At 35.5% G+C, this 16,839-nt stretch overlaps 1 protein-coding gene across 1 annotated transcript in view; it reads left to right on the forward strand.

The window, feature by feature from the left end:
* The window catches only part of DPYD (dihydropyrimidine dehydrogenase), an 862,187-nt gene that overhangs the window by 403,453 nt on the left and 441,895 nt on the right, over nucleotides 1–16,839 (forward strand). The window contains exon 11 of the mRNA XM_047084253.1: nucleotides 11,189–11,399. Within this exon, the coding sequence (XP_046940209.1) occupies nucleotides 11,189–11,399 (211 nt within the window). The remainder of the gene's footprint in view (nucleotides 1–11,188; nucleotides 11,400–16,839) is intronic.

A 16,839-nucleotide genomic window follows, 5' to 3' on the forward strand; every position in this document is an offset into this window, starting at 1 on the left:
CCCACTGAGGGCAGCCTTTATCAGGCCAACTCCTTGACCATTAATTTGCCTTTGAGTAGATCCTTTCCTGTTCTAATTAACCTTGTTTTGAGATTGAACAACTAGAACCATCCAAAGCTCATTCTTTCAAATATGCCACAATTGCTGTCTTTGTAGATTAATGAATATCACCCAGGATTTTGTTCAGCCATATCAGGATTTTAACCAGGTTTTATTATTCCTCAGTATATGTTTGGTTTCTCTGAACCTCAGGTTTTCTTCTTAGCAAGGAAATAATGCTTCTTCTCACATAGGATTAGTTGTGAGTGCAGCAAACAGCAGAGTGCCTGAGGTTGGGTGCTAAGGCTGTAAATCATGATTGATACCCATTCATGTGTTATTGGCTTTTTGAGCCACAATAAGGAGAAAAACTTGGCTTGAAACTTAATACTTAAAAAATAATAATAACTGATATATGTGTCATAAACATATCTTCTGTGTGAAAATTAAAATGAGCCATATGTAAAGCACTTAAAAGAATATCTGTTCTATAAATATTTATTTATTTATTATCTGGCTAGACAGATTTCTTAAATAGTGAAAGCAAATTCCTCTGTTGCCCAGAAATAATTCAAAGGATATATCACTTGACACATGACTTTACGTACTTTGAATTCTCATTTTCCTAATACTTCCCTGTTGACTGAGATAAATCTTATCATCTCAAAAAAATGTTACCATCTTAGCTTTTCTTTTCCCAATATCAGTACTTTCCAAATAAATACATATGTTAAAGTGATATCTTCCTATCTTTCCTTTAAAAGTTTTTCCATCTCTGGGGTGCCTGGGTGGCTCAATTGATTGAGTGTCCGACTTCAGCTTAGGTCATGATCTTGCAGTTCATGAGTTCAAGCATCGCGTTTGTCTCTGTGCTGACAGCTCAGAACCTGAAGCCTGCTTCAGATTCTGTCTCTCTCTCTCTGTCCTTCCCCCACTTGCACTGTCTCTCTCTCTCTCAAAAATAAATAAATGTTAAAAAAAATTTTAATTAAACATAAAAGTTTTTCCATTTCTTGCATAAAATGAAAAATCTAGCTACTTAATAGCAAAATGGCAAGAAATGGCATGATTTATGTCTGCTGCCCAGTAGTATACTCTTACACATTTTAGAGAATATAAAACGTCAAAGTTCAAAAGCAAAATTTCAGAGTAATCTTTTGTGGGGGCCAGTGTTAATACTCCTCAACTTTCGTGCACTGTTAGATATCTGTCACAAATACTGAATATTTAAATACCAGCTATCAACGCTAGTGCATATGGGAAATTATGATATGAGCTGAGGATATATTAAAATACAGTTTCCTTGTGATCATAACTGTATATAGCTTTTAATCCCTCAGAAGTCAAAACCATGGTAAGAATACTACTAAAGCATGTTCAAGCATTAAGTCATTGGTAGTCATTTTTTTAAATTTTGATTTGTTCGCAGTGTCCAATTTTGTTTTTATTTTTATTTTCATTTTATTTATTTATTTTTAATTTATTTATTGTTTAATTTACATTCAAATTAGTAAACATATGGTACAACAATGATGTCAGAAGTAGATTCCTTAATGCCCCTTACCCATTTAGACTATCTCCCTTCCCACAACCCTTCCAGAAACCATCTCTTTGTTCTCTATATTTAAGAGACTTTTATGTTTTGTCTCCCTTCCTGTTTTTATATTATTTTTGCTTCCCTTCTTTCTTCCCTAGTTCATCTGTTTCATATCTTAAATGCTTCATATGAGTGAACTCATAGGTTTATCTTTTTCGGACTGACAAATTTTTCTTAACATAATACACTCCAGATCCATCCATGTAGTTGTAAACGAAAGATTTAATTCTTTTTGATTGTGAACTAATACTCAATTACTTTATCCATTCCTATCGATGGATAGGAATCCATCTTTATCCATCTTCTTTATCCATTCCTATCGATGGGCATTTGGGCTCTTTCCATACTTTGGCTATTGTCAGTAGCACTGCTATAAACATTGGGGTGAATGTGCCCCTTCAAAACAGCACACTTGTTTCCCTTGGATGAATACCGGGTAGTGCAATTGCTGGGTTGTAGGGTAGTTCTACTTTTAATTTTTTGAGGAACCTCCATACTATTTTCCAGAGTGACTGCACTAGTTTGCATTCCCACCAGCAATGCAAAAGATATCCTCTTTCTCCACATCCTCGCCAACATCTGTGGTTGCCTGAGTTGCTAATGTTAGCCATGCTGACAGGTGTTAGGTGGTATCTCATTGTGGATTTGATTTGTATTTCCCCAATGATGAGTTATTTTGAGCATTTTTTCATGTGTCAGTTGGCAATCTGGATATCTTTTTTGGAGAAGTGTCTATTTGTTTCATGTCTTTTGCCCATTTCTTCACTGGATTATTTGTTTCTTGGGTGTTGAGTTGGATAAGTGCTTTATAGATTTTGGATACTAACCCTTTATCTGATATGTCGTTTGTGAATATCTTCTCCCATTCCACTGGTTGCCTTTTAGTTTTGCTGATTGTTTCCTTCACTATGCAGAAGCTTTTTATTTTGATGAGGTCCCAAATACTTCATGTTTGCTTTTGTTTCCCTTGCCTCTGGAGATGTCTTGAGTAAGAAGTTGCTGCAGCCAAGGTCAAAGAGGTTTTTACCTGCTTTTTCCTCTAGGATTTTGATGTCTTCTTGTCTCACAGTTAGGTCTTTATTCAATTTTGAGTTTATTTTTGTGTATGGTGTAAGAAAGTGGTCCAGGTTCATTCTTCTGCGTGTCGCTGTCCAGTTTTCCTAGCACCACTTGCTGAAGAGACTTTATTCCATTGGATATTCTTTCCTGCTTTGTCAAAAATTAGTTGGCCATACATTTGTGGGTCCATTTCTGGGGTATCTATTCTGTTCCATTGAGCTGCGTGTCTGTTCTTGTGCCAGTATCATAGTGTCTGGATGATTACAGCTTTGTAGTATAGCTTGAAGTCTGGGATTGTGATGCCTCCTGCTTAATTTTCTTTTTCAGGATTGCTTTGGCTATTCGGGGTCTTTTCTGGTTCCATACAAATGTTAGGATTATTTGTCCAACTGTGTGAAGATTGCTGGTGTTATTTTGATAAGGATTGCACTGAATGTGTAGGTTGCTTTGGGTAGCATCAACATTTTAACAATATTTTTTCTTCCTATCCAGGAGCATGGAATCTTTTTCCATTTTTTGGTGTCTTCTTCAATTTCTTTCATAATCTTTCTATAGTTTTCAGTGTATAGATGTTTCACCTCTTTGGTTAGATTTATTCCTAGGTATTTTATGGGTTTTGGTGCAACTGTAAATGGGATCAATTCCTTGATTTTCTTTCTGTTGCTTCATTGTGGGTGTATACGAATGCAACTGATTTCTGTGCGTTGATTTTATATCCTGCAACTTTGCTGAATTCATGAATTAGTTTTAGCAGTTTTTTGGTGGAATCTTTTGGGTTTTCCAAATAGAATATCATGTCATCTGCGAAGAGTGAAAGTTTGGCCTCCTCCTGGCCAATTTGGATGCCTTTTATTTCTTTGTGTTGTCTGATTGCAGAGGCTAAGACTTCCAATACTTGAATAACAGTGGCAAGAGTGGACATCCCTGTCGTGTTCCTGACCTTAGGGGGAAAGCTCTTAGTTTTTCCCCATTGAGGATGATATTAGCAGTGCATCTTTAATATATGGCTTTTATGATCTCGATGTATGATCCTTCTATCCCTACTTTCTTGAGGGTTTTTTATCAAGGAAAGGATGCTGTGTTTTGTTAGATGCTTTCTCTGCATCTATTGAGAGGATCATATGGTTCTTGTCCTTTCTTTAATGATGTGAAGTATCACATTGATTGTTTTGCAGATATTGAACCAGTCCTGCATCCCAGATATAAATCCCACTTGGCCTTGGTGAATAATTCTTTTAATGTATTGTTGGATCTGGTTAGCTAGTATCTTGTTGAGGATTTTTGCATCCATGCCCATCAGGGAAATTGGACTATAGTTCTCCTTTTTAGTGGGGTCTTTGTCTGGTTTTGGAATCAAGGTAATTCTGGCTTCATAGAGAGACTTTGGAAGTTTTCCTTCCATTTCTATTTTTTGGAACAGCTTCAAGAGAATAGGTGTTAACTCTTCTTTAAATGTTTGATAGAATTCCCCTTGAAAGCCATCTGACCCTGAACTCTTGTTTTTTGGGAGATTTTTGATTACTAATTCTATTTCTTTACGGGTTATGGGTCTGTTTAAATTTTCTATTCCTGTTTCAGTTTTGGTAGTTTATATGTTTCTAGGAGTTTGTCCATTTCTTCCAGATTGCCCATTTTATTGGCATATAATAGCTCGTAATATTCTGTTATTATTGTTTGTGTATCTGCAGTGTTGGTTGTGATCTCTCCTCCTTCATTCTTGATTTTATTTATTTGGGTCCTTTCCTTTTTCTTTTTGATCAAACTGGCTACGGGTTTACCAAATTTGTTAATTCTTTCAAAGAACCAGCTCCTATTTTCATTGATCTGTTCTACTGCTTTTTTGGTTTTAATAACATTGATTTCTGCTCTAATCTTTATTGTTTCCTGTATTCTGGTGGTTTTGGGTTTTATTTGCTGTTCTTTTACCAGCTCTTTGAGTTGTAAGGTCAGGTTGTGTATCTGAGACGTTTCTTCCTTCTTTAGGAAGGCTTGGATTGCTGTATAGTCCCCTCTTATAACCACTTTTGCTGCATCCCAAAGGTTTTAGGCTGTGGTGTTATCGTTTTCATTGGTTTCCATGTAATTTTTAATTTCCTCTTTAATTTATTGGTTAGCCCATTCATTCTTTATTAGGGTGTTCTTTAGTCTCCAAGTATTTGTTATCTTTCCAAATTTTTTTCTTGTGGTTGACTTCCAAGTTTCATAGTGTCGTGGTCTGAAAATATGCACAATATGATCTCGATCTTTTTGTACTTGTTGAGGGCTGATTTGTGTCCTAGTATGTGATCCATTCTATAGTTGTTCCATGTGCACTCGAGAAGAATGTGTACTCTGCTGCTTTAGCATGAAATGTTCTGAATGTGTCTGTTAAGTCCATCTGGTCCAGTGTGTCATTCAAAGCCATTGTTTCCTTGTTGATTTTCTGTTTAGATGATCTGTCCATTGCTGCAAGTGGGGTGTTGAAGTCCCCTACTATTATGGTATTATTATCAACGAGTTTATTTAAGTCTGTGGTTAATTGATTTATATATTTGGGTGCTCTCACATTTGGAACATAAATGTTTATAATTGTTAGGTCTTCTTGGTAGATAGACCCCTTAATTATGATATAATGCCCTTCTTCAGCTCTTGTTACAGTCTTTATTTTAAAATCTAGATTGTCTGATATAAGTATGGCTACTCCGGCTTCTTTTGGCAACCATTAGCATGATAGATGGTTCTCCATCCCCTTATTTTCAATCCGAAGGTGACTTTAGGTCTAAAATGGGTCTCTTGTAAACAGCATATAGATGGATCTTGTTTTCTAATCCATTCTGTTACCCTGTGTCTTTTGATTGGAGCTTTTAGACCATTGATGTTTAGAGTGAGTACTGAAAGATATGAGTTTATTGCCATAGTAATAGTTGGAGTTTCTGGTAGTGTTCTCTGGTCCTTTCTAGTCTTTGTTGCTTTTGGTCTTTTTTTTTCATCTTTTCTCCCCTCAGAGAGTCCCCCTTAAAATTTCTTGCAGGGCTGGTTTAGTGGTCACAAACTCCTTTAATTTTTGTTTGTCTGGGAAACTTTTTATCTCACCTTCTGTTTTGAATGAGAACCTTGGTGGATAAAGAATTCTTGGCTGCATATTTTTCCAATTCAGCACATTGAATATATCCTGCCACTCCTTTCTGGCCTGCCACGTTTCTGTGGATAGGTCTGCTGTGAACCTGATCTGTTTTCTTTTGTATGTTAAGACTTTTTTTTCCCCTTGTTGCTTTCATGATTCTTTCCTTGCCTGAGAATTTTGTGAATTTCACTATGATATGCCCAGTTGATGGTTGGTTTTTGTTGAATCTAATGCGTGTCCTCTGTGCTTCCTGGATTTTGATGTCTATGTCTTTCCCCGGGTTAGGAAAATTTTCCACTATGATTTGCTCACATAAATTTTCTACCTCTTTTTCTCTCTTCACCTTCTCGGACACCTGTGATTCTGATGTTATTCCTTTTTAATGAGTCACTGAGTTCTATAATTTTTATTTCTTGCTCTTTTGCCTTAGTCCCCTGTTTTCTTCTGCTTCATTATTCTCCATAAGTTTGTCCTCTGTGTTGCTGATTCGCTGCTCTGACTCATCCATCCTTGCCGCCATGGCATCCATTTGAGATTGCAGCTCAGTTTTAGCATTTTTTATTTCATCCTGACTAGCTTTTACTTCTCAGAAGGGGATTCCAATCTATTTTCAACCCCAACTAGTATTATTATCATTATTGTAAATTCTGGTTCAGCATCTTGCTTGTATCTGTGTTGATTAAGTCCCTGGCTGTCAATTCTTCCTGTTCTTTCTTTTGGGGTGAATTCCTTTGTTTCATCATTTTGTAGGAAGAAAAGGAATTAATAGAGAAAAAAATTAAAATTAAAAAATTAAAAGCAACACAAGGAAATAAAATAAAGGATGCTAGATCCTAGGTGTGTTTTGCTCTGGTTGTTGAAAGAAGCTTGATAGATTAGATAAAAAATGGAAAGATAAGAAAAGAAAAAATGAGAAAAAAAAAGAATTTAAAAAGGAAGACTTTTGAAAATAGGAAAAAATTAATACAGTAAAATAGAATAAAATGAAATGATGAAAGTAAAATAGAATTTTAAAAATTTACAAAAATGTAAAACATAGATTAGAAAAAAAATAAAGAAAAATATTTTAAATAAAAGTGGAAAATAAGTTTTTTCTTTTTCTGTATTCAAAAATAGGAAAAGAAAAATTAAAAAGAATTGAATGAAATGACCAACAGACAGAATGAAGTACGATTGAAAGTACATCTGTTTTCCCATAGAAGTCAAGCTATAAAGCACTTTATAGTCCATATACTAAGCAGGTGGAGAGACTTGTGTTTTTCTAGAGGCCTTGAGAAACCCTAGTCAAGTTGGGCAGGGCTTAGTGTAATACCTTCCTTCTCCACTGGATGGTGCTGCTTAGCTTACCTGGATGGATTGCTGTGGCATGTGTAGGTGTGTATGCGCATGTGTGGGAGGGGTGACCAGCTACCCAGTCTCTAGTATCAGAACTCTGTGCTCTCCATGTCTGGCAATCAAGCACCCCTCCTTTGTCTCCAGCTTCCATCCACTCCCTGCTTCTACACTGTCTGTGACCAAGCTGTCAGGCTGCCAGGTGGCACCTCCATCCTGAGTTTTATCTCAGATGTGGTTCTGTTTCCCAACCCCTCACTTCTGAGGAACTGCAGCTTTGACCTGCTTAGATCTTCTGGGGGTGGGTCTTGCTGAGCAATGGCTGGGTGCCAACCCACTCCCAGGAATGTTCTCAAGACCGTGCTGCTGCCAATGACCAGAGACTGTGGCTGGGTGGCAGCCCACCCCAGAAAAAGTTCACGCAATCTTGTAGCACTAGTGCTTCAGGGTTTATGGAAAATCACAACACACACCTAGTGCCAGGCTTCCCACTTAAGGTCCTTGTTCCAACACCAGTGAATGTGGTTGTTCTCTGGGGTCCTCTGGGACCTTTGCCTGTGGGCAGGCTGCACAGTCTCTACCAAATGTCCTCTCAGCAGGGGAACTGCCTCTCCCTGTGTGCCCCAAGGACCCTTGGAGCTCGCTCTCTGCTCCTTGGTATTCGCCCTTCCCACCAGAGCTCTGCCAGATATCGAACTGTGGAGTTTCAGACTCTGCATTCCCCTTGTTTATAGAGTCTTAATGGAATTTAACCGTCTCTTTTCTCCTTTCTCCCTTTTTTTTTCAGTCCCTGCAACTGTTCCCACTTTTCCACTTTCTCTGTAGCTGCTTTTGGTGGGGGGTTGCTTTTCCCATACTCTCCCCCCATCTCCTTCCTCTCTTTGCAAGCAAAAACAGCTCCCTACCCTCCATGACTCCTCTCTCCCCAAGTTCACTTCTCCATGCTGCATACCTGCTGAGTTCTGTGGTTCAGTTTGTCAGATTGTTGTGTTAATTCTCAAATCAGTTTTTTAGGTGTGCAGGATGGTTTCGTGTTGATCTGGCTCCATTTCAGGGACAAGAGATGCAAAAAAACCTTCCACCATCTTAGCCCCTCCAAATATGGGGTGGGCTGTTCCACCATCTTAGCCCCTCCAAATATGGAGGAATTTCTTTAAACAGAAAATAAATAATCCCAATTTTGTTTTTAAATTTGATGCCAAATTTTCCAAAAATTATATGAGATTATCTACAGAGAATAATAGATACTATCTAAGTATTAAGAGACATAAAAAGTAGAATGGGACAAAATAGATCCTAAATCAGTCTGAGACATGCTCACAATACGTGCAGCATAGTTCAGGAATTTATTTCTGCCCTTTGCAGAAAAAAGTACTATTTTAAATATGTATCATGTATTGATTTATTGAAACCATAAACACTTGTCATTGTTATTCAATCAAGTTTGGAATTATCATTAAAATTTAGCATCACTTGGCAGTTTTGAAGCACAATAAACTGGTTTATATTGATGAGTTATAAGGTGCTACATAATGTAAGTGTGACAAAAGTGACACAGGAAACCTATCTTCTTTATGGAGCCAGATTTGTTTTGTAATTAGAACTATTCAAGGAATACTTTGCCTTCTAGAAATCATACATTTTATTTTGTTGAAAATTAAAACAGAGTCTAAAATTCTTTGCCTTTTTCTTTCCCCTTTTTTTTTTTTAACCTTTTTTCTTGGGTCACCTTTCTATTGCATTCATAATCCTGTTGCTAAGTGGTATTGAATAGTTTGAAGAATGATTTTCAGGGGAAAAGTGAATTCAGAAAATTTACTACAAGTGCACCTGGGTGGCTGAGTGCGTAAAGCATCCAACTTTGACTTAGGTCATGATCTCATGGTCCATGGGTTCAATCCCCACTTTGGGCTCTTTGCTGACAGCTAGGAGCCTGAAGCCTTCTTTGCATTCTATGTCTCCTTCTCTCTCTGCCCCTCCCCAGCTTGTATTTGGTCTCTGTCTCTCTCTCAAAAATAAGTAAACATTAAAAGAAATACAAAAAATTGAAACTACAAATAAATAGTATTTACTTGCACTTTCTATATGTTAAGTTTTGTTTTAGGTGTTTTACATTTCTAAATTGCTTTAAATAATACCACATACTAACTAATTAGGTTTTATTTCCATTTTACATAAATGAAGGCTGAAGATCAGAGAGATTTATTTAGTGACTATCCCAAGTAAGCATTAGAAGCCTGTTTCAAACCTGATTCAATTCCACTTACTCCTAATTTTCCTGTCTAAACAGTGCACAGTTTAAGATCCATTGTTTTGATACTTACTACCCACAATATACCTAATATCTAGTATTTTTCATATTGGTAATCTCTTAATTTATAAAGAAAAGGGAAATATTTTGCAGTAATAATTTATGTGGTCCAATTTTTAAGGCTTTAAAGCCAATATTCAAAGCATAAATAAGACATAGGCTGAATAGCTTTGTGCCAATATACAGGAATGACCAGTGTTTCTCAATTTTGTTTTTGTTTTTTTAAGTTATCCCTTTAGTGAGTCTTCATAAACTTTTATTCCTAATTAACCCTCCCCAATACACACACAAACACACTGTAAATTTAATAATATAGATATCCTGTATATTTGTTTATATATTATTGCTCTTATGGGGGGGAGTTATCACAAATTCAATTTTGACATCTAAGATTTTTTCCTTCTTCAAGAATTAATTTTTGCTCCCTTATGGATGATATTACTCTCAAAAAGAATGCATGGTATAGACCAACTAAGTTCAGGCCCAGTCAGATATAATCTGATAAGACCATGGTTCACAAATTGTCATTTCTAGACCAGCAGCATAGCATCACTTAGGACTTTGTTAGAAATGCAGATCCTCAGGCCTCATCTAATCCTATAGAGCTAAAAGTTCTGCGGGTGGGTCCATGCAATTAGTTTTAACAAGCCCCCCAGCTTGCCAAAGTTCTGGAACCACTGATGCATGCCAAAGTTTGGAACCACTAATTATGGACAGAGTGCCCAGAAGTGGGTCTATGATTTGATCACAACATAAAGCAAGTCACTTTATGTCTCAGTTTTTCCATCTTGTTGGTGCCAGACAACTCCTTGTATGGAACCTTACACAAACAACCTTCTTAATCTCACTTGTCAGGGGTCCTAAAGAACCCACCTGTCTTCCATGAGGGAGGGAAGGAATGAGATTTGACAATTCCTCATCCACTTCAGTAGTACAATTTTTGAAAAATAAACTCAATATACTAGTTAGGGTTACATTGACAAAGGCCTGGATCCCCCCCCCAAAAAAAAACAATAAATGGAAAAATAAATAATAAGTAAATATTTACATTCTGTCTTGATAGGCATCCCATTATGGGCATGAAAACAAAAACCAGGGTGTCCCATTTTATAGCAGAATAAATGAGGTAATAGATGTGGATTAACTGGGAATTTGTCAAGAAGAACATACTTGTTTCTCTTTCTTAAATTTTTCATTTGCATTTTTACAAAAGTAAGATTAAATGTTATTTGTTTCTTGATCCCACAGTTTCTCAGTCTTCTTTCCTCTACCTACCATTTAAATCATGCACTTGCAGAGATTGGCTCACCCACTTGATTGACTTTTTTCCAGTTTAGATATATGCAACCTGGTAATGATCAGAAGTATTTAATTTCATATGTGGCATGATTGAAAAGAGAAGTTAAGCCTACATAAATGAAAGCATATGGAAAACCAGACTTTTGCTACAGGCAAAAACTTTATATGCCACCAACCATAGGGTATGGTGTCCCTAAAACTTGAGAAATATCTTGTGATGCCATTCTCTGTAAACTTCCACATGACAACTCCAGTCTATTTAAGACTCCCTTGAGTCAGTGATTTGCAAAATGTAAATAGCTGATAACTGAACATCAGCTTTGGTGAAAGAAAAAGCTTTATGTTGATTTAAGCATCGGAAGCTGTAGCATGTATAATTGAATTTAAAACCAAGTATTAAATGGAGAAGAAACATTGTCAACTTCTCCTCTGTTCTGTTTTGTTTTAGGTGGAGCTTGCTAAGGAAAAAAGGTGTGAATTTTTGCCTTTCCTGTCCCCACGGAAGGTTATAGTAAAAGGAGGGAGAATTGTTGCTATGCAGTTTGTTCGGACAGAGCAAGATGAAATGGGAAACTGGAATGAACATGAAGATGAGCTAGTCCATCTGAGAGCCGATGTGGTCATCAGTGCCTTTGGTTCAGTTCTGAGTGATCCTACAGGTAGAGTTCTCGGGAGCTGAAATGCATTATGCAATTGTCTGTTATTTCAGTGCCATAAGAGTTTCCACCTTTCAGGGAATTGTTTTCCACTTTAACATTCATTTTCTTCTTCTAGTATGAAATCCAAGCAATCTTGATTTAAAAGGCTTAGAAATGGCATTTAATGCTTATACAGAATTATTTTTAAAGTGGTGGGGATTGAAAATAACATTAATCTTTCTTTTAAGCTGATAATCAAAATACATAGTCCGTTTTGTAATAAACGTTTGCCTGTTTCCTCTGTAAGAATGGCTTTTCTTCAATTAGACCTAGAGTAAGAAAATGTGACAGAGAAGTTGTAACAGCCAATCTTCAATGATTCAGACAAATTAAGACCTAATGAATAGGCAAAAATGGAATTCATGTGTACTACTGTCCTCATGCCAAGCCATCGCGAGAAACATCAAAATTATCAAATTAGAAAGTTTGAATTCCTGTCACTTCATCTGGATGGCATAAATGGACATGCTAAGGAAGAAAAAAATGCTTTTAACAGAAAGATAAGAAAGGGAAATGTCTTATATAATATTCCAAGTGAGTAATAAGTTAATCAATTAAGAGTATTTTGTGTTATATTTCCCCCAAACCCAGTGTTTTGGGGGCTTATTGTAGATGAAAGCATAGGTACCTATGTTCCTTTATTTTGCAAATTCTTTACCTTTTAATACACACTGTTTAAATGATTAACTCTTTTATTTACTGAAAGTAAAATAAAAGATGTTTTTCTAAGACAGACATTCATTATGAGTAACAATAACAGCAAAAAAAATCTAAACCTGACAGATCCTATGACTCCCTACTATATCCATGATAAAATTACATTTTGTGTCTGAAATAGGAAGAGATATATGCAAGCAAATGTGCATTTTTATGCAGCAGATAAGTAAAAAATTCAACCAGTCATCAGGATATTTTATCTGCAGGACATCAAACATCTTGATATTTGGAAACATCCAGATGTTTAATGTCATCAAGATAAATGTTTTCAAATAGCTGGATGATGGCTCGAATTTGTCACTTTTCATCTAGATGTTTATGTGATATGTAGACACAGTCATAGTGTGGTTTGTTTATCATTAACTGCGTTCAGGAAAAGAGAAAAAAGAAAAACGCATAAATTATATTCTATCATCTAAAAAATCATACTGTTCTTACTACTCGGCACATCACCAAAAACTGAGTAAAAAGTTGAGTCATATTTAACTAGCAATTCTGTTGATGATTCACTTATCAAAAACTAATTTATCTTACCCATCTAAATTTATGTTTCACAACTGACATCTCTAACTAACATTAAGAAAAATGTATTTTTTCCTAAACAAACATAAGTAGATATGACTCACAAGATCATAGAAAATAGCTTTTGCTTAATTTAGTATTTAATTTTTTTAATGTTTATTTATTTTTGAGAGAGACAGAGACAGAGAGACAGAATGTGAGTTGGGTAGGGGCAGAGAGAGAGGGAGACACAGAATCCGAAGCAGGCTCCAGGCTCTGAGCTGTCAGCACAGAGCCTAATGCGGGGCTTGAATCCATGAACTACAAGACGATGACCTTAGCCAAAGTCGGACGCTTAATTGACTGAGCCACCCAGGTGCCCCTTAATTTAGTATTTAAAATATGAAGTGTAAGAAAGTTTGAGTCTAGTGATTTTTATTTGCAAAACCATTCCAGAATTTATTTATGTATTAATTTATTTATGTGTTTTATTCCAGAATTTACTTGTATGTTTCTTCCCGTATTTCACATATACTACCCATATACATTAGAGAAATCAAGGAAAAAAATGGTCTTTCGCTTTCCTTTCTGCCCCCTCCCTTCTCCTGACATGAAATAAATAGAAATAAATTAATCCTTAAATAGAATTACCTGTGCTTTCAGGGCCTTTCAATGTTTACGTGAATAAGAAGTTACTTTCCAAGTGAGAGGGAAGCTGGAAGAGCTAGAAGGTTAGATAGCATTCATGCCTCTCTTCCCATCAAAATGTTTCAGAACTGGTTTTTTTGAATGGAAAACATTAAAGAAAGGGGGAAAGGGCATCAGTAATTGTCAGAATTTTACCAAGAAAAATATAAAAAAATTTACCAAGATCTTACCCAAGATGATAAGACTTTTTTTTTTCTTTTTGAGATCTCAGTGAACAGGGAAATATTAGGAAAATGAGAATTCAAGGTAAGTAAAGTCATGTGTTAAGTGAAATATCCTTTGAGTTATTTGTGGACAGTGAGGAATTTACTTTCATTATTTAAGAAATCTTAGGTAAAAAAATAAGCTATTCATGTCTCCCTCTTCTACCCTAAATCTTGTTCCATTCTCATACCTATGTGATGATTTATGTGTGACATTTTTGTGATTATCACATATGTGATACTATGTGATTTAGTATATTTATTTCTAACACTTAAAACATTGACCTGCCTTCCCACCCCTCTTCTTCCTTCCTTCCCAACCTCACTTCACTTTGCACAGGCTTCAATGGACTACATGCCAAATCTATGACATTTTTTCTGCATTATCATCCTATTTTCTGCATTTGACAATGTTAAATATTTCTTCCTATTTGAAATCCTCTAAGTCACCTAACCTTTCTGGGCTTCAGTTTCTTCCTCTATTAAAAAGACAAGCATAATAAAACCTTATCCCCCTATCTTTCTGGACTGTTATCAGAATTAAAATAATGTGAAAGTGCTGTAGAAATGTAGCACATTATTATTGTTTATGGACACCCCATTTTCTTGTGTTTTTTTCTTCTTTTAACTATTCCTCTTCTGAGCCTATCATTGAGTGCTTTTCTTTCTCTAGCTTATTACTTTTTAGTACTTTTCCAAAGTTCAGACTTTATCCATTTTCTCTTAATGTATTTATTCCTTCATTGAACTGATTGTATCATTAATTCATTTATTTATTCATACACACATTCCTTCCTGTAAGAAATACTTAAACAATTTCTATGTGCAGGTTGAGGCTAGACTTACAGTAGACACTACTGCACTTCTGTGTGACTGGATCCCAAATCTCTTTCTCCATTCCATGCCGTAGAAGACATTTCATCCTTTATTATATGCCCATGCATGTAACAAACATTTAGTGTCTAATGAATGCCAGGTACCAAGATGTATTTTGGAGAGTGCAAAGATAAATGAAGTATTCCTTCTACTTAAAAACCTCACAAACTGGGGCTGGAGGGAGACCTTTAAACAAATAATTATTTTACCAAGTGAAGATACATTTAGAGAGAGACACACAAAGTAAGGAAGGATCATCTCATGAGGTTTCCCTAAAGCATGTCGCTTCTCAACTTTGCTGTTTGTTTAAATGGTACTGTAGTTCACCTATTACTAAAGTTCAAAATGTTATCCCAGATTCAAATATCTAACTCCAGTTTTTCTTTTCATTAAATTCACCAATGTTATTCTGTACTATAGGATGAAGGTCCTATTCCTTAGCACTTGAGAACTTCATGAAATGGCTTTATATATACTATGTATATAGCTTTATTTCCCACTCTTTCCTATAGAGTTATACCTCCCAGTATCTTAGCACAGGTGGATTCCATAGTGGTAATTCAAAAAGTCCTTGGTGAATACATTATATAAATATATTTGGAACAATTCAAGGAATGAAATAAACTTGGCAGAGTACATATAAAGGATGGTGATAACATATTTTCAGCACTCTCTGATTATAATTGTTTAAATGAAAACACCTGTAGCATCTTAGTTAATATCAATAACATGTATTTATAAAGGTAACCTAAATTGGGAAATTAAGTTTTTAATCTCATTTTTTCTCTCATGTACTGCATTACTTCTACAGGTCCTTTAATTTGTATGTTGCACAAAGAATATAAAATAACTTTAGTATTAAGCACTTAATATATCTGTGATAAATATTTCTTGTTATAAAAATGGCGAATGCCTCAACAGCTTATAGAAAAGATAAGAATATCAAATATATAAAACAAATTTGGGTAATATCCTTGGATTCTAGTTGCTAATTACTTAATTACTACCAAGGCTAATAATATTTATAAGTGATAATCATTATTTTCTCTAATTCTACTTTATTTCTATTTCATTTTTTGAGTTGTAGCAGTGAGTGGAAAATAGGAACAAAGACTACATATTCCACATCTATGTGCATGGAATATATATATGTGTGCTTATTAAGAGCAAAATTTAATTGAATCCTTCATTAGGTACTGTCCCAAATTCTAAAGACAGTGTGGTGTTTAATTTCTAATTTGATGGAGATAATAAAGTCTTAGCCTTATTTGGTATCTTTCTGTGAGAAACTACAAGTGCTTGCGCCTTTAAAAAAATTCTCATCCATTCCCTCTAAAGTATGTAAGAATCCAAATCACTTTAAATTGGGATTTTATTGTTCGAGACTGATTTTAAAGGCTTTCAGTAAATTAAGCACAAGCTGCCTCTACTGGCATTTCTAGTCCACAAGCATTGCCCTTCACTGGAAATTTTAAAATATTTATTTATTTTAACAATATGTCTCCTCTTCTGCTAAACACCAAAGTCAATGTTTATTGAATTGAATATTCTAATATTTTGTTTATTTGGACAGTCTCAGGTTTAAGAGACTCCTTGCTTATTTTAAGTTTATCCTCCCTTCCCTTTCTGTTTAGAATCACATTGTCAGTTGTTAAAAGTGTGCATATCTTTTCTGTTAATTTGGAATTGATGAGAATTGTTACCATTTCTACCAACCTCACAGCTTTATTTTTCTGATAGAGGTAGTAACAGTTAGCCCTGTCCTCACATATTCCCAGCAGATCCAGATGACATAATTTTATGTGTCTTTGAATATGCTTCCAGACGACTGAAGGAAGGCACTCTAGCCCATGCCATGACCTCTGTGCCTCTTCTATACACTGCGCCACAGCCATCCTCCCATTCTTTTGAGAAATGTTGACTTTAAAAAGAGCCATGTGCTTTGATCTTCCAGAACATACTGTAATTTGTCTTCCAATTAGATTGTAAATCCCAAAAGCACAAAGATTGTACCTTTATAGTAAGTTGTAGTTCCAATAGCAGTCTACACATTAATGTGCCTATACTAGATGGATAATAATATATCATTGCATATTTGATTTGACTTGATCCGTGCTAGGATATTAATTTTATTATACCTATTTTTTCCTGCTATGGGTCCAGTTTCGTTTATTTGCTTTTCTTTTTTAGAAAATATTAAAAAAAATACTTCTTTTTTTCTATTGCTATTAATTTTTCCCCCTATTTTGGCATAAATTGTTGCATTCTTTATAATCCAATAAATATTACACTAATTAGAGTCTGTCTGGTATAGCAGCTTCGAGCAGGGGTTCTGGAGCCAGGCTGCCCAGCTGGAAACCTGGCTCCTTTAGTCTCTTTGTACTTCACGGTCCTGA

Source organism: Lynx rufus, unplaced genomic scaffold (assembly GCF_022079265.1).
Source record: "Lynx rufus isolate CCGP_SWC_20201006 ecotype Redwood Valley unplaced genomic scaffold, mLynRuf1.p SCAF_2, whole genome shotgun sequence".
NCBI lineage: Eukaryota > Metazoa > Chordata > Mammalia > Carnivora > Felidae > Lynx > Lynx rufus.